Source organism: Podarcis melisellensis (genome assembly GCF_964234715.1).
Source record: "Podarcis melisellensis genome assembly, chromosome: 17".
NCBI classification, from domain to species: domain Eukaryota; kingdom Metazoa; phylum Chordata; class Lepidosauria; order Squamata; family Lacertidae; genus Podarcis; species Podarcis melisellensis.
In genome coordinates, this window is record NC_138534.1 from 32,124,349 (window position 1) to 32,151,817 (window position 27,469).

Genomic DNA, 27,469 nt, shown 5'->3' on the forward strand with positions numbered 1-27,469 from the left:
AAGAGGACATTTTGGTTGCACAGCATAGTGGCAAAGAAGGCAAGTTCTAGGCAATTCGGGCAGAGGTTGTGGCTCTGGAATCTATTCTCCCTAACTTGAAGGGTACAGGATGCTGTTTCAGTGATGAAGTAAAAGGCATTTTGCATATCCTCAAAGACAAATTTTAAGTCCCACTGATTTCAGTAGGTCTAAGCGTGACTAAATTATGACTAAACACAACTAAATACTTGGTTGGAATTCCTACATGGTCTGTGCATGTGCAGAGTTCAAGTTTCAGCAAATCTTTTATTCCATCTTTTGGCTAAATTACCATTTGAATAAAGGAAGGGAAGGGTAAGGAGTATATTTTAAAATAGGGTTAGATTTAAAACGAAAAGAGAAACTCAGCAATTCAAGTTTTCACCAAAACCAGCATTAGAAGTTGGTCAAATTAAATTTCTGTTAACTCAGTTCTAAGGGATCATGTCTCCTGCAGCAAAGGGAGTACTGTTTTCTTTATGTACAGGAAATTGGGGTGCAGGTCTCTACAGTGGTACCTCGGGTTACATATGCTTCAGGTTACAGACTCCGCTAACCCAGAAATATTACCTTGGGTTAAGAACTTTGCTTCAGGATAAGAACAGAAATCATGCTCCGGCGGCACAGCAGCAGCAGGAGGCCCCATTAGCTAAAGTGGTACTTCAGGTTAAGAACAGTTTCAGGTTAAGAACAGACCACCAGAACGAATTAAGTACTTAACCTGAGGTACCACTGTATTAAAAAATGTGGGCTATCATTATTTTGTGTGCTCCCTCTCTGGTCATTTGCGGAACATTTCACAAGGTAAAGGTAAAGGGACCCCTGACCATTAGGTCCAGTCGTGACAAACTCTGGGGTTGCGGCGCTCATCTCGCTTTATTGGCTGAGGGAGCCGGCGTACAGCTTCCAGGTCATGTGACCAGCATGACTAAGCCGCTTCTGGCGAACCAGAGCAGCGCATGGAAACGCCGTTTACCTTCCCGCTGGAGTGGTACCTATTTATCTACTTGCACTTTGACATGCTTTTGAACTGCTAGGTTGGCAGGAGCAGGGACCGAGCAACAGGAGCTCACCCCGTGGTTTAACCCACAGCACCACCGGCGTCCTTAATCCCTTAAGCAATTCCTTAATTTTTATTTTTTAAAAAAACATCTGGTTGTGTCCTACCTAGTGCATCACAGGACCGAAACAACCTCTGTAGAATTCTACACCAATCCCTTTCTCCCAGGCAGCTGCACAAAGCTGTCCCTTCCTCAAGGACGCCTCCTGGAGCTACTAAGGCCCACTGTTCTTTGCAAAAAATGAAGCAATGGGGCAAACAAACCCACTGGGAGCACTTCCTCCTGTCCCATGCACACATTGCGCAGACAACCATTCTTGTCTGCTTGCTCTTTTTGCAGGCTGATTCCTAAGGAGTTATCCAAAGCTTGCCAAAATGACTTTGTGGCACCCACACTGCAGCTGCTCTTGTTGTTCTCCAAAGTAAAGAGGTGAGTAAGGTGAATGAGACAAAAGGAGGTAATGACTGCCCTTACATGCAAAGCAAGCAAGGTTAGTTGAAGCTGTAATTGCGTGAGTCACAGGCTGCATTCGGGTTTGGGGATCACATGTCCCTCTCTGTACAAAGGGAGCTGCGATGGATCACCTGAAACAAGCCTCTGTGGGATTGCCCTCATGATGGTACATGTCGCCCAGATGCGGGTATTCTTGCAGAGTCTGTCACCTATAAACCTCTTTTGTATAGAGCCAAGCCATGCAATCTGCAGCTTGACATGACAAATCCTTTGCTGTTGACTGTACTTCAGATTGCAAGTGAGAGGTTGACTATTTGAGCGCTCCCACACATTAAAAAAAAACAAAAACAACTCTCCAGACATATAAAACTAGTGTGTCAGGGAGAGCATTCTCGCCCACCTTCTTGCTTGAGCAACAGCTTTTGTTATGAGGGATTAAAAATAAAATAAAACAGAAATGGGGAACTTTTGAAACATTCAGTTCCTCACCTGCAATCTGAAATGTGGCAGCCTGGAAATTGATGCACCATGGGAGGCAGCTGCACATGTGTCTCTTAGTGTGGTGGCCTCTGTTCACATTACAATTCCTTTGTACAGTGGTACCTCGGGTTAAGTACTTAATTCGTTCCGGAGGTCCGTTCTTAACCTGAAGTACCACTTTAGCTAATGGGGCCTCCTGCTGCCTCCGCGCTGCCAGAGCACGATTTTTGTTCTCACCCTGAAGCAAAGTTCTTAGCCTGAAGCACTATTTCTGGGTTAGCAGAGTCTGTAACCTAAAGCGTATGTAACCTGAAGCGTATGTAACCTGAGGTACCACTGTATGTCCTGGGATATCCTTACCACCAACTCAGATACCATTGGTGAACATGTGGAGTTAAGATTTTTTGCCCCAATATGCATCAGTATACATTTCTTTACACTGAACTACAACTGCAATTTTAATGCCCACTCGTCCGCAAAAAAAGATATTTTGAGCTATTCTTGCACAATCCTTTTTTGTTTTGTTTTTACCACTCTAAATAATTTGGTGTCATCAGTAAAGTTAGGCACTTCACTGCACATTATTAAATCCAGATAATTTATGAGCAAATTAGAAAAAAAACGGGTCCCATGGGGCCTCACTTTTTATATCTCTCCATTGTGAGAATGGGCACTTATTCCCACTTTTCTGCTTCCTGTTCTTTAATCTGTTACCGATCCACAAGAGGACCTGTCCTCTTATCCCATGGCTGCTAAGTTTACCCAGGAGTCTTTGCTGAGGAATTTTAGCCAAAGCTTTTCGAAAGTCCAAGGAGACAATTTCTACAGGATCACTGTTGTCCATGTGGTTAATGACACTTTCATAGAATTGTAAAAGGTCAGTCAGGCTTTCCAGAAGCTTTGTTGGTTTTTCTATTGCAAGATTCGTTCTTGATAATTTACCTTTAATCATGCTTTCCACCAGTTTACGCAGAACAGCTTGTAAACCAGATGAACATTTATTAAGAAACAACATTAGTGATAACTGCTAAGAACTAACGCTGGAAGGAGAAAAGCCAAATCTGTCTCTGTGGATCGCTGACTTCAGGGAAAACAATGATATATTAAAGTGCAGCCCTGCCAAAGTACCAGGTGTCCTCATACTTGGTTACATTGGCAAGAGCTGCGTCTCAGTTGTATGTACTTTGCCTATATATGGTCCTGGTACAACTTCTGACACCCCCAGTTGAACTAGTAGGGATTACTATTATTTATGAGATTTCCTACCCACCCTCCCCATTCCAGGGTGGGTTACATCAATGTAAACATACAGTATTAAAATAGTTTAAACAATATATAATCGAAAGAACAGGGTGCGTCCTAAAAACATATATATCAAGTATCAAGAGTCAAGGTAGAGGTGTGTCATCAGCATTATGACTAAACCTACACAATGAACGTGCCTGATTTTCCCTCTGTGGGGAGGGATTTCCACAGCTTAGTGGCTCCATAAATAATGCCCTGTCCTGGCTGCCACCCCTCCAAGCCAACTTCTGAAGGTGGTGAAAGTACCAGGAGGGCCTCCTCTGTCAATACAAGGCTGGGTAATACCACTCTCCCTGGCAGGGTTGACAGACTGGGATACAGAGATCCTGCCTGATTGTTTGAAATGTCCAAAACAGTGAAAGAGAATGCATTCACTGAGTCTCCAGTCCCATTCCTCTGACAGTTCCTGCATCCTCTTTCACCTTCCTAATGTAGCAGTCAGGATTCCTGCTTCCCGAAAGCAACAGATCAAGAAGAAGTGACTAGTGGAAGATCAGTCGGGTACAATTCCCCATGAATTCTTAAAGGAATGGGCACTATCTCTAGGTTGGAATCTGGCAACCCATGTGTCTTCATGTCCCAGGTACCAAAGGAGGTTTATGTGGGTCCAGCTGAGATAGAGCAGTTGGGTGACTGCAGGAGCCAGGGCCCAGGAACCCAGCTGATAGGTAACCAGTAAGCCCTGGCAAAAGCTGAGAAGGCAGGAACAAGAACCTTCTACTGTCAAAGGAATACCAGTTGCTGGAAACAGCAGGAGCAGTTCCCATCTGGTTGGCCACTGTAGGAACAGGGTGCTGGACTCAACTGGCCAGAGCCATCAGGCTCTTATTACATTCTCGCAAAAGGTTCCCATTGCAATTCAAAGGGAGGACCAGAAGTTTCTGAGGAAGCAAAGGCTTCGGGCAGCCAGGCTAACAAGGACTGAACACGTAGTGCCAGTTGCAATAGTGTGCTTGCAGACCTTACCTAAAAGTCTAAGATTGCAGAACCACCATCCTGACACCCATGTCACTCTGACTTATCTGGACCTAAGCTGGGGCAGAGTGGCAGCAAAGTTGAGGTTCAGCAGTTGCACTGACAACTGCGCCCCTGCTAATCTGGCACTTCCATCAGTACAGCCATGCAACCATGACCCCACTACTGCTTCGCTTTACCCCTGGTAGGCAGCAGCTTCAAAGTTTCACACACACCCCATGTGCTACAACTCAAAACAGGGCCAGCCCCAAAGGAGGGGGCCCATTTACAAGACCCCTCCAGGACCCATTCCCCCCCTTCATCACGGCAGCCTACTTGTTCACGCACCGCTTGCTCAGGGTCAGGCAATGTTGGTGGTGAGAAGTCTTGGAACTTATGCGCAGCTTAACATGTAAGCTTGGAATATGAATTGTGGTGAAATTGTTATGTGCACAAAGATGGAAAGATATAGCCCTACTATGGAGGAATGGCTGATAAAATTATTAGACTTAGCTGGGATGGCAAAGTTAATGTGTTTAATTGGAGAAAAACAATTATTGTCATTTTTTAAAGGATTGGAATCTTCTTATGGACTTTTTGCGTGAAAGGGATTTGAAGACGGAAAAATTATTGGCTTATAGAAAATGGAATGGTTGGATGTTAATGAGTGGTACTATATTTAGCTGACAGAGAACTAGAAGTGTTTTATCTTTTCCCATTTCTTTCTCTTTATTCTTTTCTTTCCCCTTCTCTTTTCTTTTGCTCTTTTTTTAGATTAGATTTTAAAAGTGTAGTATAAAAAAATACTCTGTATTGGGTATAAACTTTTGTATATATTTTGATAAGTATAAAAAAGTAGGCCTAAAAATAGGATTTGAACTGAGTACTGAATGGTTGCTGGATAAGCACACCTAGCCCTTGGCCATAACTGAGACTCTGCGTTCAGGAAAATAAAAATGCTAACTTTATTAAAGGGAAGACATATTTGATAGGAAGGTTCCTAGTTCTAACAACGAGCCATGCCTGCCCTTTGGTATCAGCAGGAGACACAAACAGAGATGTATCTTCTCCCAAGGCTAGGAGGAAGAAGGAAATATGCAACTCAGAAAGTATCAGCCTAGCACCTGAAGCAAGGTCAGGACAGGTTAAAGGACAGTCTAGGGAAGTTCCTCTCTCATGCTACTTTATCCAGCGAAAACCCACAAGTCTTCAGTACAAGCTGAGTTGCATCCCAACACCTCCAACAACAAGAAGGAGCAGGAGACGCCATTGCCAATGCCACTTTGCTCACCGGCAAGCAAGTGGGTGGCGCTGTGGGTTAAACCACATAGCCTAGGACTTGCCGAGCAGAAGGTCGGTGGTTCGAATCCCCACGACGGGGTGAGCTCCCGTTGCTTGGTCCTTGGTCCTGCCAACCTAGCAGTTTGAAAGCACGACAAAGTGCAAGTAGATAAATAGGTACTGCCCCGGCGGGAAGGTAAACGGCGTTTCCGTGTGCTGCTCTGGTTCACCAGAAGAGGCTTAGTCATGCTGGCCACATGACCCGGAAGCTGTACGCCGGCTCCCTCGGCCAATAAAGCGAGATGAGCGCCGCAACCCCAGAGTCAGCCACGACTGGACCTAATGGTCAGGGGTCCTTTTACCTTTAAGCAAGTGGGTAGTAGCAATCATGAGGAAAAGGGGCTGCAGTAGTTGGTGACAATGGTGGTGAAGAGGTAGACTCGCTGAAGGAGGACTAACTGAAGGAGGGGTGCCCAGGAAATATGTCTTATTACAGCTCAAGGGTCTTCCATACATGGAGACTGCACCCAACAAGAATAAAACCTGCATTGTACAAAATAGACATTTGCAATACAGATGCCTCAGTTCCACCTTCTGTTCCACACCAACCATGAGCAGAGGCACAGAGGACCTTTAAGCCTTGTGTACGAAACACTTTTAGATAAGCAATCCAAGGCCGACACTTAAGACTATCTGATAATGAGGGCAGGAGATGTACCCTGTGTCCACAAAAAACATAAACTCCATGCTAAAATCCTTACACCATAATGTGCTGCTTTGGGCAGCTATTGAGTAATGACTGTGAAAACGGTGTTCAAAGGGTCACAGAGTTCATTGCCACCCAAGGGAAACATCTGCATTAAATTCCTTTCCACAGCATCAGGTGGCCACTCTGACTACTTATCAGGAACACACCAGCCCCAAGTCTCAGTGGGACGTGAAACTTGATTTTGTTTACGAATTCGAAAATTTCACAAATTTGAATTCTGAACTACGGTAATCAAAGAAGCCACTTTTGAGGTCCAAGATCACAGAGGTGATAAAATAGATCCACTATTTGTGAAATAGTGTGCCAGAAGGTATTGCAACCCCTTCAGCAGCTTACAGAGGTTAATGTATTTGCATACATAGAACCATAGAATTGAGGAGTTGGAAGGTCCCCTGCAATGCAACCCAAAAGATTTGCATGTAATACTTTATAATTTGGAATTAATGTATATATATTTACTCTCTATAAGCCTTTGGAGGGGCTGCAACTCCTGCTACACTATTTCACATAAGGGAACATGAGCATAGCCGGGGGGGCAGCTGCCCCCCTAAATCAAATAAATAAATAAAAATACTTAACTAACTGACTGATCACATCACAGATAGCTCGGTTCTGCCCTCCCCCATCCCTCCATGTAAGGGAGTTCTGTATTATGGCCTTAGTGTCATCAGATCTTGTCTTTTTCGGTCCCATAATGATGGAACTACGGTATTTCTTTGGTTAGTGCAGTACACTCAGTGCTGGTTTAATACTGGAAAACTGAAAGCACACTGGAAAACTTTGATCTTGTGAACCAACCTGAGATCTTCGGATGAAGGCAGTACAGTTGTACTTTGGTTTTCATCACAAACCCAGAAGTGTTCCAGTTTGCGAACTATTTTGGGAAGCTGAACGTCTGATGGGGCTTACGCAGCTTTCAATTGGCTGCAGGAGCCGCACTTTGGTTTCCGAACGTTTTGGAAGTCAAACGGACTTCCAGAACAGATTCTGTTCGACTTCCAAGGTATGACTATATATAAATTTAATTAGTTAGCAGCAGCAGCAACAGCAACAACAGAAAGCTATGCAACAATAGCTGCTGGTTACTTGAGGCTGTGGCTTGGAGGGCAGTGAGGAAAAACTCGTCCATAAAATCCTGCTCTCATGTAGGAGGATTGCCATACCTGATAAATCTAACTAATTGATATCCATTTGTCTCTCATATTGAAAATACATCTTATTCAACCAGCTGTAAAAGATAAGAACATAAGAAGAACTGGATCAGGCCAATGGCTTATCTCGTCCAGCATCCTGTTCTCACAGAGGCCAACCAGATTCCTGTGGGAAACCCACAGTCAGGACCCAAAAACAAGGGCCCTCCCCTGCTAGTGGTTTCTTGTTGGTCTACCTGTTTTTTTGTGATACTTAACATAACAATTATTCCTATGCCTGCTTCTCCATTTGTATTCTTCAACATATAATTAGTTTGTTTTTCAGCGGTAGGCATTTCTGTTTCGGAAGCATTTTAATTTTGAAACAGTAAACATGGAAATCTTTGGAAAGATTTTCTGAGCTGTGAATTTGGCACCGAACGCAACACGAAATGCTGGAAACGCGCTGCAGATTTAACATTTTGGATGAATTTAAGCCATATTCCGAACTGCATTTGAGAAATGGTTGGTGACTGAACATGAGAATTATAAGACAGATGTAATTAAATCCATCCCATCACGTAAGGCGGGGCAGAAATTTCCCAGAACATTTTCTGCTGCTATATGTTTCCACAGAAAATGTCCTTTTAAAATATGTGTTGCTCCATAAAATTAATTAGCAGCATAATTAATGGATACGGTTATCGGTTAAATGGAGTGGTTCTAAAGTTGTAATTAACTTTTTCAGGTGACTGACCCTAAGAAACATGTAAATATAAATCCATAGTTATTGATGTGTGTCAGTAGCATCTGAACATATTTCTTTCTCCTTCTTTTACACAATTTTTGTTATTTCATTAAACATTACAAACAACAAATAAAACCACAAAAAATTATTTCAGTTACAAGTTTGTACGTAGCCAAGCATAGTACAAAAGCAAGGAAAGTATTCACCAGTGTAATATTATGAGAACTCTGCTCTCATGCATTTAGAGATTTGTTTTGTTGGATCCTGTGCCTTATGCCTCAATGGAGGATATAGAGTACAGTCATACCTCGCGTTATGAACGCTGCGGATTGCACATTTTCGGGTAGCAGACCACGCCGAACCCAGAAGTACCGGAATGGGTTACTTCCGGGTTTCGGTGTTCGTGCATGCACAGAAACGCAAAATGATGTCACGCGCATAAGCATAAACACCAGATATTCCCAAATATGGAACACTCTGTGGAACTGTCCCATCAACAAATATACTAAATACAAATCAAACAAGCATACATCCTAAATCAGATCCTAAGCAGCTGAGCTCCCTGGGCTTTTTGAAAGATTTTACGTAATTGAACCAGAAGAAGGAATGAAAAACCTGCTGTACACTCCGAGGTCTACACAACTCAGTTAAACCAGACAAGCCCCACTCTGCAGGAGAAGGCTGAGAAAACTTCAACACAAAGCAGACACACCGTAACAAAGCAAAGATCTCTTGAGGAACATTTCCCCCAGCCAGAAATGCCTGGAGTAATAGGTACTGAGCATGAATAGGGATTGCCAAGTATCAAGGCCAGCCCAAGAGAGATTTTGCTGCCCAAGGTGGAGCAGCAAATAGTAGTCCTAACCACGAACAGAACTTGCCTTAAATAAATGTTTTCTTTCATTTCAGAAAATAAACCAAACAAAATCTGCACCAATATTCTGCCTGCCTCCCATGCATGTGGAACCTTACTTTGCAGCACAGTGGGCGGAGCCTGGAGGCACTTTGTGATTTATTTATTTTTTTAAAAGTACAGATTTCAAGCATCTTCTCTCTTATCTCCAGTGCTGATTCATTCCCTCTCTATTCCTCATGTGTGCCCAGATACATTGCCTATGCCAGTTTCAGTAGTGTTCTCCTTGCTGTTGCTCTCTTCCACAGAAAAAGAGCAAAAAAAATACCAACACCAAAAAATAAAAATAAAAATAAAAATAAAACCTGTTGTAAAAAGAAAGTGGTTCATTTTTTTAAGCACTGGAAGAGAAGGCTGAGAGGAAGTCCTGCAGAAAACAATTTGCCTTTTTGAACCCACCTTCTTACCCTGAGATTTAGCTACTTTTCCTGGAGAACCCAAAGGAAGCAGAAAACAACAACCCTGAAACATTCGGTCAAAATCTGAATTTTGGCCATTTTGGAGCAAAATCCAGCTACAATATCTCATTAGGGAAACTTTACTGAGTTCACCTTTACCCAGTATCTATTACCGTTTCTGAGAAATAGCTAGCTAACAAGAAATGTGTATGTAAATGGGTGGGCCCTTCCCACTTCCCTGATCTCTTTCCCAACCGCTCACTCTTGGTGATTGCTAAATTACGAGAGAGGTGCCAAGAGGTTTACCATCTCAGTGAGAATTGATTACATTCAGATTTTTCTGGCAACATTTCACAGCACGTTCATTTTCATGTTTTAACCGCAGGCATCTTTGAGTCATTTTAAAAACTCTCTATTTTCCTCGATATAGTTATACTCACATCTAGGAAGCCTAACTATACACAGGGGAGAGCCTACAGCTCAGAAGAATATCGCAGGCTTTTAGGATGGCAATGCATCCTACTTTACAGAGGTTAGCCCTCGGTTTGAAGGTGTCTCCTCTTTGAGGGCTGCCCAGTCCAATGGTCAGTTCCTCCGTCTGACTGTATGGCTTTGCTCCTTTCAGGGTGGCATCAGATGGTCACAGTTGCCCTTCCTCTTTTCCCCCTGAAAGGGCAGCTCCGGGTTACAAGTGCCCTAGCCTTTACCCTTTACTCACGCCAAGGCCAGTCGACGACGTGTAAACAGGCACACAAATATCAAAGGCTAACGTCAGGCCATGGACTCTTTCTCTTTGTCTGCAAGGAAATAATTGACAAAATTTGCGATTGGGGCATGCCTGAGGCTTCAGAGCCAGCTAGAATAACGGGGCAAAGAAGCATATTGCGCAATGTTTGTTGAGATGGTTGCCTGGCTACAATAGCCAGTAATTACATGAATGGCTAGATAGTGACCCTAACGCACCAGGAACCACATTGGCTGTCAGTCGCTCCCTGTTGCAAAATAATGCTTAATGTTGATTCATCATAGCGCTATGAAGCATACATGAGAAAGCCTTGCCGCTGTCAAGAGTGGCCTAGCTGAGAGAACTACTCCATTGCCTGCCCATCGCTCTGAAGGCTAAATTTAAGATGTTGCTTGTGTTAAAAAATTCTTACATAATTTGGGGACTAGGACACCTTAGGAAATACTTCCTCTGATATGAACCTGCTGAATTTAAGTCATCTAATACAGTACAGTGTTTTTCAACCTTTTTTGGGCAAAGGCACACTTGTTTCATGAAAAAAATCACGAGGCACACCACCATTAGAAAATATTTAATATTTTTTTCTTTAATGGCAAACAAAAACGTTGCGGACCGTTCTCTGCTCAGCAGGGATCAATCCGCTGATCCCCGCTGAGCCGGCGGGTGACAGCTCCGTCTCCGCACTGTGTGCGGAGAGGGAGATGTCAGAGCCCCGCTGCTCTCTATGGGGAATCGGATGAGAGCGGACCGCCTGTCCGCTCTCATCCGATCCCATCCGATCTGATCCCCACCCAGCACAGATGGAAAATAGGGTGGACACAGTCCGGTGCCCGCCTAGTGGGCGAAAATTTGACATTTTTTTTAAAAAAAAAATCTTTCGGATTTTTCAATTTTTCCCACGGCACACCAGGCAACAACTCGCGGCACACTAGTGTGCCGCGGAACAGTGGTTGAAAAACACTGATCTAATAAAGCTCTGTACCAAGTGTGGTTTGTGACTAAACCAAATCTGACACCTACAAGGAGCAGGGCTTTCACTGTGGTGGCACCACAGGTAGAAAACCTGCTCTGTTGAAACATGCCTTGCTAGCTCCTTTCTGGGCTTCAGAAACCTGATGAAACTTTGTACATTCCACCAGGCCTTTGGGGATTGCAACCACCCCATTTTCTGTTCCATAATCATCTTGATGTATAAAATATTATTTTGATGTATAAAATATCGTCGTGATTAGACACACTGAAGACCCAAAGTTGGTTATAACATGGTAGAGTGAGGCCTATGGTTCTTCTAGCCCTAAACTGCTGATTACTCCCTAACTCAATAAACTAGAATACTCTCCAGGTGTCCCCATTTTCCAGAGACAGTTCCAGGATTACAAAAGCCACCTCAGCTTCTGATTTGATCCCAGAATGCCCCTGTTTTCTCTTCCAGCACCACTGTTGTAGAGCTTGGATATGCGCATGAGCCTGTGATTGCCCTGAGTGACAGTGGTGGCAGAGGCAGCTGTGAGGGAGCATTTCGTTGCCTCCCCATGGCTGCTGCTGCCGACTTCCTTCCTTGGCAGCAACGTCTAGGCAATACAATGACCATGTACATACGCAATAGACAATCTTTATAGAATTCCTTCAAACCATAACAAATACGAAATGAAATCTTTAGTCTCAAAGTCTCTGTAAATCTTTAAATGAAGTGAGCTACCAGACTGTGTACGGATATTGACTACATGAGCACTGTTCCACAGCATTTGATATTTTCATTTACATACATTCATTCGAAATAAGATGGGTTTATGAAGCAATTCCATATCTTCCCACCACGCTGACAAAGAATTCTACGAAACAGTAGTCAATATCCGGAATCACTGTTCAGTGTTGGACATCATATTTGATGAATACACAAAGCTTCATAGCTTGTGAATCAGGCTAGCCAGAGGAAAACAGAGACCGGCTACTATTCCTTTGGTGTTACGGACCCAATATTAGGCTAGCACTGCCCATCTGTGTGCCTGCAATGCATGTACCCATGCTGCTCAACCTCTCAGTTATAGTTGTAAATAAAAAAGGAATTACAAAATCACCATAAGTCTCCAGAATGCTCTTGAAACTAACCCCATAAAGCACACTCATGTAAAAAGAAAGACTTTGGGATTATTGCTCATGGGAACTGTATGCATCGACCCCTTCCTCACCCTTTTCCATAGGTTGAGGGCAGGGCCAGATTTAGCTTTGAAGAGGCCCTAAGCTACTGAAGGTAATGGGGCCATAGCTGTCAACCTTCCCATTTTTTGCAGGAAATTCCCTTATTCCAGTGCTGTTTCCTGCTGCTATCCTGGATTGTTAGATATCCTGTAGACTGTCCCTGGGACAGGTGAGGCTGCTGATCCCTTATTTTCGAGGCTGCTGATCCCTTATTTTCAAATCTGACAGCTATGAATGGAGCGCTGTATATGTCCAGCTGTCCTTTGTCAACAACAAATTGTTGCTGTTTTTTGTGTTGAATATATGCTACATGGTAATTTATGGACAAATTGTTGCTGTTTTTTGTGTTGAATATATGCTACATGGTAATTTATGGACCTAATAGGTATCTAAAGCCATTTGCACATAACAAAATATGTATTTTATCAAAGTAATTGTTGAATTGAAATACATTTAAGAAGAAGTATATTAATAGTGCCTGGTGTGCTCTGGTCCATGGGGGTCACGAAGAGTCGGACACGACTAAATAACAAATATTAATAGTGAAACACTGTTGCTGTGTGTAGGTTTTATTTTATTTGTTTTTTATCTTATATTTTGGAAATGTACCTCCAGGTTTTTTCCTTTAATTTTTTTGGGGGCCCCCAAGAGAGTGGGGCCCTAAGCTATAGTTTGTTTAGTTTATACGTAAATTCGGTACTGTTTGGGTGGCACACACACACACAAACCCTCCACACTAAACTGGGAGCAAGTGGTAGCAATTTGGAATGCTCAAGGTTAGCACGCTGCGTTGCAGGAACATCAAAAGGGAAGCTGAAATGTATGTGACAATCCCCGGGGGCAATGGAGATTTACAGTGCATTCCAAAGAATGTTATAACCAGGTAGTCTTCCACAAACTTTAAAAAAGAAAAGAAAAAAGGCTGTGATCTGCTCAAAAATTTCATTTGGGAAAATCTCTTTAACAGAAACTGTGTAACATTTCCAGGGTGTTACATTATAGGTTTCGGAACTAAAAAGATAAAAACTCAAGGCTTTGAACAATTAACATAATTAATTAACATAAAAGGGGTTGTGTGTTTTCCCCCCATCCCCACACCCCCCACTGAATCCAAAAAGGATAAAGAAATACAAAAAGCAAAGCTTCTTAAAGAAGAAAACCAGAAAACACAAAACAAATAACAAATACTAATAGCCAGTGGTTTTTTTTCCTGGAAAAAAAAGATGGGGGAACTCATCAATCAATCAATCAATCAATCAATCAATCAATGTCTATATAGATAGAGAGATTGCGGGCCCAGTTGCCATGCCACCCCCAGGCAGTGGCGAAATGTAAGATATTATTAATAAACCCAAGCAGACAATGATCTAGGTTAGAAATGGCCACAACTTTATTGATTACAGTGGACACTTGGGTTGTGAACGTGATCCGGGAGGGAAGCACGTTCACAACCTACAGCGTCTGCAACACGCAGGGCCGCAACACGCAGTGCCGTGTCTGTGCACAAACGGATTGCGATTTGGCACTTCTGCGCATGCGCAAAGCACGATTTAGTGCTTCTGTGCAGGCGCGACCGCCGAAACCCGGAAGTAAGCCATTCCGGTACTTCCGGATTTCGGCGCGTCCGTAACCTGAAAAAACACAACCTCAAGCGTCTGTAACCTGAGGTATGACTGTAGAGATGCAGACAGATTTTTGGCTTGGACATTGGGTATATGTTTATCTGTTTATCTGTTCCAGCCGCCGCCGCCCCCCCAAATAATTTTAAAAATTATTGTGCTAAAAAACTACAACCCTGCTTCCTAGTAAACATGGCTAGGCTTGCACTGTGACTTCAGATTCCCAGTACACACCCTTCGTTAGGTGTCTGTTCCCCTGCTTCTTCCACCTTTGCTGAAACCTACAATCCTAGACTGAAACCTACAATCCTAAATTGACTCTGACTTAAGTCCCACTGGAGTGTGTGGGATTTACTTCTGAGAAGACATGGTGAGGATTGCGGACAGTGTCCTGACATAACTCCCTGTCCCCTTCTCATTCATCCCATTCTTGGTTTTGTCTCAAGCCCCAACCAATTTACTCAGAACAGTGGGCCAAAATAATTATTAATGGCAATATCTCGGAGGAGTGTAACATTAGTAAGGGAACCAGGCAAGGATGCCCCTTATCCCCCCTTATTTTCATTATGGTAATGGAGGTATTGAACAATCAAATTCGGGAAGATCAATCAGTCAAAGGCACCATCCTGGGCAACAAAACATACAAGCTCAAAGCCTTTGCCGATGACCTGATTATTATGAGTGAAAACCTTAAAGAAAGCTTGATAAGAGTGCTAGAAGTGATTAAATACTTTGGAGAGGTGGCAGGTTTCGAGTTGAATACTACCAAAACACAATTATTAGTTAAAAACGTATCGAAACAAGAAAAAATTGAATTAGAAGAAACACTGGGATTGCGGATCTGCCAGAAAGCGAAATATTTGGGTATTTGGATCACCCCTAAAAATATTAATTTATTCCAGGACAACTATACAAAAACTTGGCTAGGAACTAAAAGGAATCTTGAAACCTGGAGCAGATTGAGACTAACATTCCTGGGAAGGATTTCAATCATTAAGATGAACGTACTCCCAAAACCAGTTTTTTTATTTCAAATGATTCCAATACTAGGAGACGCAGACTTTACAGTTTATGGATTATGAAATTTACATTAATTCTTTATGTAGGGCGTGACTGACGGTATTCTTATTATGGTGTAATTTGTCTTTTTTTGTTAGGTGTTGAGCAAATAAAATAAAATAAACATTTAAATAAATAAATAAATCCTTGATAGAGTTCTCTCCCATTTTTGAGGCAATCCTAACTTTTGAATGTGTTTAGTTTTCTGCCCACAGAGTTGCTTTAAAAGAGAAGTGAAGGAATTTGGAAGTGTCTTTGCAGTGCAGAAAAGCTGACTTGCTGTCTTGAGAAGTCCAGAGGAGGAGGAGAGAGAGAAAGCTGGGAGTGGAGTTGGAAGTGGAGCTGCCTGAGAATGGGAGATGATCAGGAACTGTGACAGATGAGCTATAAAAGCCAAGTAAGAGCCATGTCTGTGGGTTAAACCACAGAGCCTAGGACTTGCTGACCAGAAGGTCGGCGGTTCGAATCCCCGTGACAGGGTGAGCTCCCGTTGCTTGGTCCCTGCTCCTGCCAACCTAGCAGTTCGAAAGCACATCAAAGTGCAAGTAGATAAATAGGTACCACTCCGGCGGGAAGGTAAACGCCGTTTCCGTGTGCTGCTCTGGTTCCCCAGAAGTGGCTTAGTCATGCTGGCCGCATGGCTCCCTCGGCCAATAAAGCGAGATGAGCGCCACAACCCCAGAGCCAGCCACGACTGGACCTACCTTTAAGAGCCATGTGTAGAAAACTCAGGCCTGGAATATAAGGCTGGGCTGATGTCTGGTTACAAAGTGAAGCTACCATTCTGCATCAAAAGCATGCAGCCCTAGATCTGACGGGTTATTTCAGGTCCAAATATCACCTTCAGCTTTCCTCACATCCGTAGCTCTTGTCCATTTCCTCCCAGCTTTCCTTTCTTTGTCAACCCCCACCTTTTTCTCTTCATCACCTCCCCACCAGTAGACCTTCAGATCCTCCTGTCCCAGCCACAAATCATTGCTTCCTTTGACTTGTTTTCTCAACTCACCCCTACGTAGGGTGGCCACACAACCTATTTTACAGAGGACAATCCTTGCTCCCAAATGGCTGTCAGTACAGTGGTACCTCAGGTTAAGAACTTAATTCGTTCTGGAGGTCTGTTCTGAACCTGAAACTGTCCTTAACCCGAGGTACCACTTTAGCTAATGGGGCCTCCTGCTGCTGCAGCGCCACCGGAGCACGATTTCTGTTCTCATCCTGTAGCAAAGTTCTTAACCTGAGGTACTATTTCTGGGTTAGTGGAGTCTGTAACCTGAAGCGTCTGTAAACTGAAGCGTCTGTAACCTGAGGTAACACTGTAGTCAGTCCTATATTTGAAGGTGCCCTCTGTGTGAGGGATGTCCATTCCAGTCTAAGTCTGGTTTAAAGCTCAGGAACGGAAAAAAATGAGAAGTTGCCCATCAATAGTCAGCAGACTGAACAGGCATCCAAGTCACCTGGCATCTTCCCCACTATTGTGAGATGTTTTGCATTTCTATTTAAATTCTAGCAGTTATTTCTACATTTGTGCATACATATGAATACATATACGCATAAATTATCATGCATAGAGTTTATGCAAATTTATGTCTTTTTTTTGGTCTGCCAATTTTTTTTGGCAAAGCATAACGGGCTATCTTAGCTCACCTGATCTTTCCTAAGGCCTCTGTCTCTTCTGCCTCTCATTCTCTGTAGACCTTTACCTGCATTGCCCCTCTCTGACATCAGAGAACCTCAGCCAATGGGAACCTATTACAGCCAGAGGTATCACTACCACAGCCACAAAACACCTCCATGCATTTCAATATAAAAGTAGATTGCTTCCAGTTCTCTTTCTGAACATGAACTGACTACTCACCCCGTTTTCTTGAGGATGTGGCAACCAACCCAACTCATTCTGAGCAATGCTTGTGTCAAGAAGGTTCACTGAAAATCAGAAAACAAAAATTAGGACATGCAGCAAAATATCGGATTTCAAGTCACCATGTAATGGGTCCTTACTGTACAGGCTATCCTTTATGCCAAAAGAAGGCAGCTTCATTGAAAGTCACTAGTGGAATCATAAAGGTATGAAGGGACCTCCTGATAGCTCAGTTGGTAGAGCATGAGACTCTTCATCTCAGGGTTGTAGGTTTGAGCCCCACGTTGGGTGAAAGATTCCTGCATTGCAGGGGGTTGGAACAGATGATTCTCATGGTCCCTTTCAACTCTACAGTTCTGTGATTCTGTGACCTTGAGAATCATATGGTCCCAGAGAGCCAATCCTGTGCTGCCACTTGCTATACAGCACCAAGATCTCCTGTTGTTCCTCTACTTCTCACAGGTAGATGCACATGTGTCCTACTTTACCGAATCATAGAATTGTGAGCTGGGAGGGACCCCAAGATTCATCTAGTCCAACCTTCTGCAATGTAGGAATCTCAACTAAAGCATCCATGACGGATGGCCATCCAACGGCTGCTTGGAAACCTCCAAGGAAGGCAGAGTCCTCTATTTGAATGTGTCCTCTATTTGAGAGGTGTGCAGATCAAGAAAGGTCTGAAGATCCCCCATCAATACATAGCAACACCTGCACAGCAGACTGGGAAGACACACGTCACCTGGTGCCAGTGGCGTAGTGTGGGTTGTCAGCACCCGGGGCAAGGCAAGTAATTTGCACCCCCTAACCCGTGGATTTGCGCCCCCTAACCCTAACCCCCAGATGTTGCGCCCGGTGCAGCCGGCCCCCCTGCACCCCCACGCTACGCCACTGCCTGGTGCTTTACCCACTGTGGAGAGACGTATTGCACATCTGTTTAAATTTTGCCAATTGCACCTATACTACACTTATAACTTCTCATACTCAAATGGATGTCCTCTTTTTTGGTTGATGCAAATTATCACCTTTGGGGATGCATGACTGCCACCCTACATAGGGACTGGACCAGGGGTCAGCAACCTTTTTCAGCCATGGGTCAGTCCACCGTCCCTCAGACCATGTGGTGGGCTGGACTATATTTTGGGAAAAAAGTATGAACCAATTCCTATGCCCCAGAAATAACCCAGAGATGCATTTTAAATAAAAGGACACATTCTACTCATGTAAAAACACGCTGATTCCTGGACTGTGTGCAGGCCAGATTGAGAAGGCGATTGGGCCGCATCCGGCCCACAGGCCTTAGGTTGCCTACCCGTGGACTGGACCTTACCAGTCTTTGGGACACCTGGGCACCTGGAAGCTGTACCACAAAATAAAACACATCCATTTTAAAGAGAGACTGGTAGTGAGATGTGGACAATGTAAACAAGGAATGGGGAATCTCAGGCCATGTGCCAAATGTGGTACCCCAGGCCTCTCTGGCTCACGACAGGATTCATCCCTATACTTCACACTGTCCTCTGGTTCCTTTACATGGCTGAAAGGTCTCCCTTCCTCTTTCCACACAATTTCATTTTTAAAAAATTGGGGGGGGGAGCACAGAAGAGGAGCCCTTGTCCTTTCTGTATTCCATCCATTTTGCAAGCAATAAAATGTCTGAGCCAACAGTTAATGGATCTCAGCCACACCAACCTGATTTCTGAAACCTACATCTTAAATCACAGAACTTGCAGCAGCTGAGCTGAGAGAATTACTGACTCATACTTCAAGTTCCTCTCATGAACAAATGACTCCCAGAAGAAGTCACCATGATTTGTCTACTGCTGTGGCAAGTAAAGTGGCGAAAAAGAGCCGTAACATTATCTGGGGTTTATTAGAATGGGAAAGGGGTGCCTTGACACTTGCAGTCATCTCTTCAGCACAGAGGAGCTTGACCTAACAAAAGGATGAAAAGTGACAGGGACAAATTACCAGAACAAAAGATCAATTAGTGTTGCCTCAGGGAACTAACCAGAGACAGGAATGACAGGCCAGGGGATCATGGGAGTCAAAGATGCACATGCAGTCACTTTTTTGAATAAAACTGTTTAACAGTTATGTGATCCCCATTTTGGGCTACTGTATGTACAGTGGTACCTTGGGTTAAGTACTTAATTTGTTCCGGAGGTCCGTACTTAACCTGAAACTGTTCTTAACCTGAAGCACCACTTTAGCTAATGGGGCCTCCTACTGCTGCTGTGCCGCCAGAGCACAATTTCTGTTCTCATCCTGAAGCAAAGTTCAGGACTATTTCTGGGTTAGCGGAGTTTGTAACTTGAAGCGTATGTAACCCGAGGTACCACTGTACTGATATGACACATATGACATATGACACATAAGAAAGACTGAATGTCTGTTAAACAAAACCCCCAACCTCCAGTTGGCAATCTTATTTTTGGCCTGATGCAAACGTAAGATTGGTTAGGGGATTAGAGCACCTTATGTGCCCCACACTCTCCTTCCACACCCACCTCGCCTCTCGTATGGGCATGCTTTCCGTTTCGGGGCTATAATTAGAGTCAAGGGCTGCACCTGTGCTTTCCCTAATCTTAGCCAGCATCAGACCACAGTTTGGAACCATGATTAGAAGTGGATTTGCAAGCTGTGGTTTGGGCTGACTATGGCACACGTTAGACATTACAGCCTCCCGGTGGAAGCTGCTTTCCCACAGGTTCATGCCAACAGCACGGCTACAGCTTCTAAAGCCCCACAATTATGTGGGTGAGGCCAATTGTGCAGGTCTTTCCTATTCTGTAAACCTCATCCCTCGTTCCCTACAGCTCATCTTCCTTCTCCTCTCTCCCTGCCCTGGTTGTGAGAGGTTGGGTTTTTTGTTGCTTCCTAGTTCTCTTTCCCAACTCCTCCTTCAAATTTCATTCTGTTGATTCTCTAACTCCTTTTAAGCCCTTTTGTGTGCATCAGCCCATTATTTACTCCTGATCTTTTAATATCTTGAATTGTGCTTTCACTCCTTTCTCCTTCTCCTTTAATCTCTCTCCTTTTTCCTGTGTGTATCTACCAATTAGTAACGTTTCGTGAATCTGATGACATCTACTCTAGTGACTAGTCCATGAAAGCTTATCCCATAATAAATTTGTTTGTCTTTAAAGGGCTACAATACTTTTGTTATTTATGCCACTATCACATTCACTTTTTTTATCTTACATATTTCTTTACTGCTTTTCAGCCAAATGGCACTCAGGGTCGTTAACAGAGATAAAAAGAATACAGGCAACTCCCAATTTACATGGGGGCTATGTTCCAAGGTCCATTCTGAAGGAAATCAGCCCTGAGTGCTCACTGGAAGGACAGATCCTGAAGCTGAGGCTCCAAGACTTTGGCCACCTCATGAGAAGAGAAGACTCCCTGGAAAAGACCCTGATGTTGGGAAAGATGGAGGGCACAAGGAGAAGGGGACAACAGAGGACGAGATGGTTGGACAGTATTCTTGAAGCTACTAGGATGAGTTTGACCAAACTGCGGGAGGCAGTGGAAGACAGGAGTGCCTGGCGTGCTCTGGTCCATGGGGTCACGAAGAGTCGGACACGACTAAACGACTAAACAACAACATGTTCCAAGGCACTGTGTGTTTAAGTGAAATCGTGTATATTTGAAACACCATTGAAAAAGCCTGTTCAACCACTGTTATTTTCTGTGACGTTTTTGGGTCACTTCCGGGTTTGGCGTGATGTGCGCATGCGCAATCATGCCTAAAATGCTCACTGCCTGTATATAAATGTTGTTATTAATTTAAAAAGCATTACATGCACACATCTGTGTTACTGTGATGACATTGTGCTTTTTCTTATTACCACCCAAGCCCTGCTTTCACTATCTCCACAAATCAGTGAAGTCTGTAAATCAGAGCATGTAGTAAGCGCATGAGAGAAAATCCCCAATGAAGTAACCTCCTGCAGTCTCTTCTTCTGTCCTGTCTGAAGAATCCTTATCTACTCCTCTAATGAAGACCTAGGGTGATAATAAAGTGCTCTTTTAAGTTTGGAGCATCACTGACCCACACAGTAGTAACATCTAACAGATAAGAAGTGGAACACTCTTGTGCACTTTTAGCACCAGTGCTATCACAGCAAGGATCACTACCGGAGGCCTCCAAGTGTTAAACATCGCTTAAAGGCTCTTCTCAGCTGCTTTGCAATAGCCCACCCATCACTGATTTAAAACACCATTGTCCTATAATATGATACTAGTATAGTTAAAGCTATGGTTTTCCCAATAGTGATGTATAGAAGTGAGAGCTGGACCATAAAGAAGGCTGATCGCCGAAGAATTGATGCTTTTGAATTATGGTGCTGGAGGAGACTCTTGAGAGTCCCATGGACTGCAAGAAGACCAAACCTCTCCATTCTTAAGGAAATCAGCCCTGAGTGCTCACTGGAAGGACAGATCCTGAAGCTGAGGCTCCAAGACTTTGGCCAGCTCATGAGAAGAGAAGACTCCCTGGAAAAGACCCTGATGCTGGGAAAGATGGAGGGCAGAAGGAGAAGGGGATGACAGAGGACAAGATGGTGGGACAGTGTTCTTGAAGCTACCAGCGTGAGTTTGACCAAGCTGTGGGAAGCAGTGGAAGACAGGAGTGCATGGCGTGCTCTGGTCCAGGGGGTACGAAGAGTCGGACACGACTAAACGACTAAACAACAACAACAAACAGTTTAATCTGAATGTCGCCGCCTGAAGTGTGTGAAAAGAGCTTCTGCCTATGAGGTGCTTCAATGTTAATGAGCTTGCATTCAGTGTGCATGTGCACTACGGTGAAGATGCATACACCCTGCACTCTGAGATTTAACTTCTACAGCTGGCTTCCCCAACCTGGTGCCCTCCAGATACTTTTCCTTGGAGTAGAGCAACAATGCTTGCAATTAGTTACATGAACTGGGCAGAGAGGGCAGTGTTTATAGGCCAAAAAGGCAATCTGTTCTTGCCTCACACACTCTTTTCTAGGAAGTCCTTTTTGGTAAAGCAGATTACTTCTGTTCAGGCTTCTACTTCCTTCCTCCTTCGCCAAGTTAGTCCAGGTTAGCGACAGATTGAGTTAGCATGCGGTTGTAATGCTCACGTATTGGCTCCATCTTGGCCACGTGCAAAACAGGTGCTTAGCATGGCCTTGTTTGCTGTGAGTAATAAACCTTAAGTCTTCTTTATTCTTTCAACTTGAAGTCTTACCAGACCGTTTACCTGTGCAAACCACTGCAAAATATTTACCCGACTCCCAACCACATCGGATTAGAACTACCACCGATTTCAGCCAGCCAACCGAGAGGTGGTGCCGGAAACCAGAAGATAGGGAAAAGGAGCAACTCACAACTCTGTTTTAAAGCTGCTTCCGAAGGGCAACACAAGGGAGTGTTTTACTATGGCCAGGAACAAAAAGTGAAGGAAAGTAGGGACAGCGGGAATAGATTTTTGCTCATATAAAACATTTAGACTCTGCTTCTTAACTACAGGAAGTCTCCTTAACAACTCTTACTGACGGCGGTTCTCCATGTTTGCAGACTACAAGATAATAGCATCAGGGGCACCATCGGGGTCATCCAGTCTACCCCCCCTATAATGCAGGAATAGTTTGCTCAACATTGGGCTCGAACCACACCCCTGAGATTAAGAGGCTCAGGCTCCACCAAATGAGCTGTCTCAAGCCCAGCCCTGCTGCTGGAGATCCTTGTAACTGGAAATACCAGGACCTGAAAATTGAACCTTCCAATTCTGCCCAATATTGCCTATTGCCCTGATACGGATGTTCAGCAGGGCCTACAAACCTCTGGGTAGGCTATGCCTAGGGTGAGTGGATCTGGGGAGGCTTTCCTTGCTACTCTTCTCCCTGGATGACTGCTTGCATTTTGGCATGTGCTGAGGATCTGATCTGTACCGCCCATAATGTTAATTTATCCATGTTGGGTAGAGGGGAGGCCTATGTCTGAAGGATCCTTTTCTTTCATAAGTTTTCATGGAGTAGGGGAATGGGTCTGCAGGTACAGAAGAACGCACAAGAAACCCGCTTTGAAATTTCCAAGATGAGCAAGTTGTTTTTCTTGCTACATTACCCACAGTTTGTTCCACTTTCTTCATTCTGACACATCTCAAATGGATTTCTGTATTGTGCTGCAGACTAATAAGAGGCTAGAATGACCATTAAGGCCACAGTGACTCATTTTCAACTCGGTGCTTAATAATTTAAGCTGCCGTGCTGAAAATTTCTTCTGCGGGTTAAAACAAACAAACATTCTCCATCAATTAATGAGATGGAAAAGGCATTAGAAACTTTTCAAAGGGGAGAGAAAGATTTGAAGGGCTGAAACTCTCATGGTAGGGTTTTTGTTGGGCTTATCTTACTTTTGAGGTGGCCAGAGTGTGTTTTGGTTCCTCAGTGTCTTTTATTTCATTCTAGAAATCCTCTCAGCTGGCACTTTGCAGCCTTCCCAGGTGCCCATGTGTCAGTTAAAGCCCAGGGGAAAACATCATGAGGTAACTCCTTCCATGGGCCTTTTTAATATCATGGTCAGCTGGGGAGGCTGCAAATTGCTGGGTAGATGTTTACAGGAACAGGTAGCACATGTGCCACCCTTGGCCATCTCATGATGATAAAATAAGCTCAAAACCCCACAACCACTCATATTTTAAAGAAATTCTAAAACAGCCTGAGAATGTGAGAGAAAAACGGGAACCCTTTTGCTGAGGAGGAAAAGGTTTGAGAAACTGGGGGGAGAAGTATCGGCACTAATTAAAACAGTGGGACTTGATAGCTTCCCAAACCATCTCCTATGACATCCACTAATACAAAAAAAATCTGGATTGTCCAGATCTGGTCTCGAACGTTGTCCTGCTGGCCCAGGTGTCACTTTAGACGGCTTTAAAATGGCTGCTGTTGTTTTTCAATTGAAACGTGTGATTGGAATTTGTGGTTCTTTTAGGTAAGCTGCCCTGTGAAAGCTCTGCTCCAAAATGTGACCTATTTCACATTTTCAAGAAATATTTCAAGAAGAAACGAAATGAAATCTTGCCACACTAATGCTGCAGGCTGAGCACAGCTCACAAGAGGGGTTCATAATATATTTGCTGGAATTGAGAGGGTAGGAGACATTGCCCCCCCCCCAGCTGCACTATGCATTCAAATCAGTATCATACCACTTTAAACAGTGATGGTTTCCTGACAAGGATTCTGGAAAATGCATTTTTAAGGGTGCTGAGAGCTGTGCGGAGAACCACCAACACCCCCCATTCCCTAGACAGAGCTGCAATTCATATATTGATTTAACCGTCACTCCCTCTTCCCAGGGAACTCTGAAAATGGTTTCTCTGTGAAGGGAATAAGGGTCTCAGCACTCTTAACAAACTACAGTTCCTGGGATTTTGGGGGGGAGAAAGCTGTGATTGTTTAAAATGGCACGGCTCTGCTCTGAATGTATAGTGCGTTGCCAGAAGTGGGCAGAATACAACTCAATAAATCACCCACTCAAAAAAATGCTTCAGTGAGTCCGACTCAAGCAAACCCCCATGTCTGACACAGAGTTTCTTTTCTGGGTGCTATTCACTGGTACCCTCGATCTAAATCAATCCAGGGGGGTGGGTGTTGCCAGTGGCGTAGCGTGGGTTGTCAGCACCCGGGGCAAGGCAAGTAATTTGCGTCCCCTAACCCAGGTAGGGGCAGAGAGCTGCGAGTGCGAGCGCGCCCCCCCAGATGTTGCGCCCGGTGTGGCCGGCCCCCCCTGCACCCCCCACACTACGCCACTGGGTGTTGCAGAGAGAGAGAGAGAGAGAGAGAGAGAGAGAGAGAGAGAGAGAGAGAGAGAGAAGTAAAATGTATTTGGCATAAAGTTATACGGAAATGAAGGGTTACAAAGCATAGCAACACTTGTCATCTGCAGCCAGCACAGTAGCAATAGGATATGTTGTGAAGCGACGTCCTTCTTGCCAGACCTGCAAGCTATTCACTAATTAGACCTATCATTTCATTCCCACAGGAGATTAAATTCAATTTAAAAGATTTCTTTCGCACTTCTCCTTCTCCAAGAAAATTCTGGGCAGAATCTTCAGAGTAAGTTTTCTTGAAGAAGAGAGAACCAGAGGCATAGGGTGATGTAATAATGTGCTCATTTATGGCCATTCCTTCTTTTCTCCCTTCATGTGTGTAACATGTAAAGTGGGATCAAGCAATGGGGTTAAAGTAATCAGGTTCTGGACAGCTACACACCTTGACAGCTTGGTTTGATGCAGGCCAACTTGCCCATGGAAATGCAGAACATCGGCTCCAAATACATTTTGATACTAGTTAAAAGCAGATTATCGGGACGCGGGTGGCGCTGTGGGTTAAACCACAGAGCCTAGGGCTTGCCGATCAGAAGGTCGGCGGCTTGAATCCCCGTGACGGGGTGAGCTCCCATTGCTCGGTCCCTGCTCCTGCAAACCTAGCAGTTCGAAAGCATGTCAAAGTGCAAGTAGATAAATAGGTACCACTCCAGTGGGAAGGTAAACGGTGTTTCCGTGCGCTGCTCTGGTTCGCCAGAAGCGGCTTAGTCATGCTGGCCACATGACCCGGAAGCTGTACGCCGGCTCCCTCGGCCAATAAAGCGAGATGAGCGCCGCAACCCCAGAGTCGTCCGCAACTGGACCTAACGCTCAGGGGTCCCTTTACCTTAAAAGCAGATTAAGAGTTTCGGATAAGGGCACCCATCTTATAATAAAAACAACTACTATAAGCAATTCATACAAGGAGCCCGTTATTCGAAACCTTCATCAGTATCACTGAGTTAGATAAGGAGAAGGTGCCAGCCAGACAGAGCTAGAGGCCAAAGAGGAAGGGCATAAAGGCCGTCAGGGTTTTCATGAGATGTTGAAATACTGAAATCAATATTTGAAGAGCACTTATATACGTTCAGCTTCGAAGTTCTCATGAGTTTTGTGAACTCTGCACCTGCAGTGTGCAGAGCAAATATATTTATCACTTTATAAATTCCCCATTTGCTAATGTCACTCTAACCCAGTAATTTCACCCATTGGTTATGCCATATTTCCGTAATTCAGGTTTAGAGATTGTTCTGATATAATATATCAGACACGATGATGTAAACTTGCTTGGTCTGCTGACAAACTGGTGAGACTAAAGTATTCTGATTGAGTGATTTTAATCGCAGTCATTTTGACTTACAATGTCAATTATTACCAAGACTTCCCTTCCCTTCACACTAATCACCTGTGAAGTCTCTGGGCCATATTTACATCACACCATAGTCTTAAGTTGGTTTAAATGTCCTGGGACCTATAGCTGTGACAAGTGAAGTAAAGAGTGGATTGGCAGGGATGGATCCCTAGGAAAGAATTCACAGTACCATCATCAATCCTGCTATGGTCTCAGTCAGGATAGGTGTACAGCAAGCATCAGAGCATTGATGCGGCATAATGCTTTTCTTCTGGTATCATCTCCTCCTCCTGTCTTTCTCATTTTCCCTGTGCCAAATTTTCCTTTCCTTACAACTTCAAAAATACAAGTAGAAATTATATGGGGGAATGTGTGGATAAAAAGCATCAAAGGTCATGTGATTTTTGTACGCTGAAAGAAAACTATATGAAAATGATGTACCAGTGGTATTTGACTCCTACTAAATTATCTAAAGTGTACAAGACAAGTTGAAATATCTGCTGGAAGTGTAAAGAAAAGGAGGGTACATGTGGTAGACATGTAAGATAACAAAATCCTTCTGGGAAATGGTATATAACGAACTTTTAAAAAATTGTTTAAAATAACTTTTGTCAAAAAACCAGAAGCGTTTTTACTAGGAATTCTAGGTACCGAGATTCCAAAAGATCAGAAAAGACTTTTTATGTATGCGACAACAGCTGCACGGATGTTATTAGCCCAAAGATGGAAAGAAGCGTCAATCCTAACAAGGGAAGAATGGCAAGCCAAAATGCTAGACTATGCTGAAACAGCAAAACTAACAGGGAGATTCAGGAATCAAGTAGACAAGGACATTAAAAAAATGGGGGAAATTTATAACTTACCTAAGAGACCATTGTAATCAAATTAAAACCCTAGCTAAACTCTAAGATACACTTGTAAAGTAACAAAGATTACAGATAATTTGGAAAAATGAAAATTATGGACAACATACTGATATGTAGTTTTAAACTCTGTTTTAAGGACCCATGTAGGCGATGGGGAAAAGAGAATCTCACAAAATGATTACCGGTACACAAACTGTTTGAATGTAAATTTTTAATGATAAAAATAAATGTTAACAAATTCCAAAAAGGCCCAAAAATGGAAGCAAGAAGAATTACCAACGATGGAAGAATGGAGGATGAAATTAATGGATTATGTGGAACTCTACAAACTAACGGGAAGGATCCGAAACCAGTGCGACCAGAAATTTACCGAAGACTGGAGTAAATTTGCGGATTATTTGAAAAGTATATGTGATGATCAGACGA

At 43.7% G+C, this 27,469-nt stretch overlaps 2 protein-coding genes and 1 long non-coding RNA gene across 3 annotated transcripts in view; 1 reads left to right on the plus strand and 2 right to left on the minus strand.

The window, feature by feature from the left end:
• The window catches only part of EPHA1 (EPH receptor A1), an 81,748-nt gene that overhangs the window by 51,993 nt on the left and 2,286 nt on the right, over positions 1 to 27,469 (minus strand). Inside the window, exon 2 of the mRNA XM_081893917.1 lies at positions 16,988 to 17,055. Within this exon, the coding sequence (XP_081750043.1) occupies positions 16,988 to 17,055 (68 nt within the window). The remainder of the gene's footprint in view (positions 1 to 16,987; positions 17,056 to 27,469) is intronic.
• Positions 1 to 27,469, minus strand: part of LOC309360063 (olfactory receptor 6V1-like) — a 114,108-nt gene that overhangs the window by 30,524 nt on the left and 56,115 nt on the right. The window lies entirely within an intron of this gene.
• Positions 21,677 to 27,198, plus strand: LOC309360384. The gene is made up of 3 exons (XR_014164082.1): positions 21,677 to 24,617; positions 24,821 to 25,076; positions 26,825 to 27,198. It is a non-coding gene; the product is annotated as an uncharacterized lncRNA (long non-coding RNA).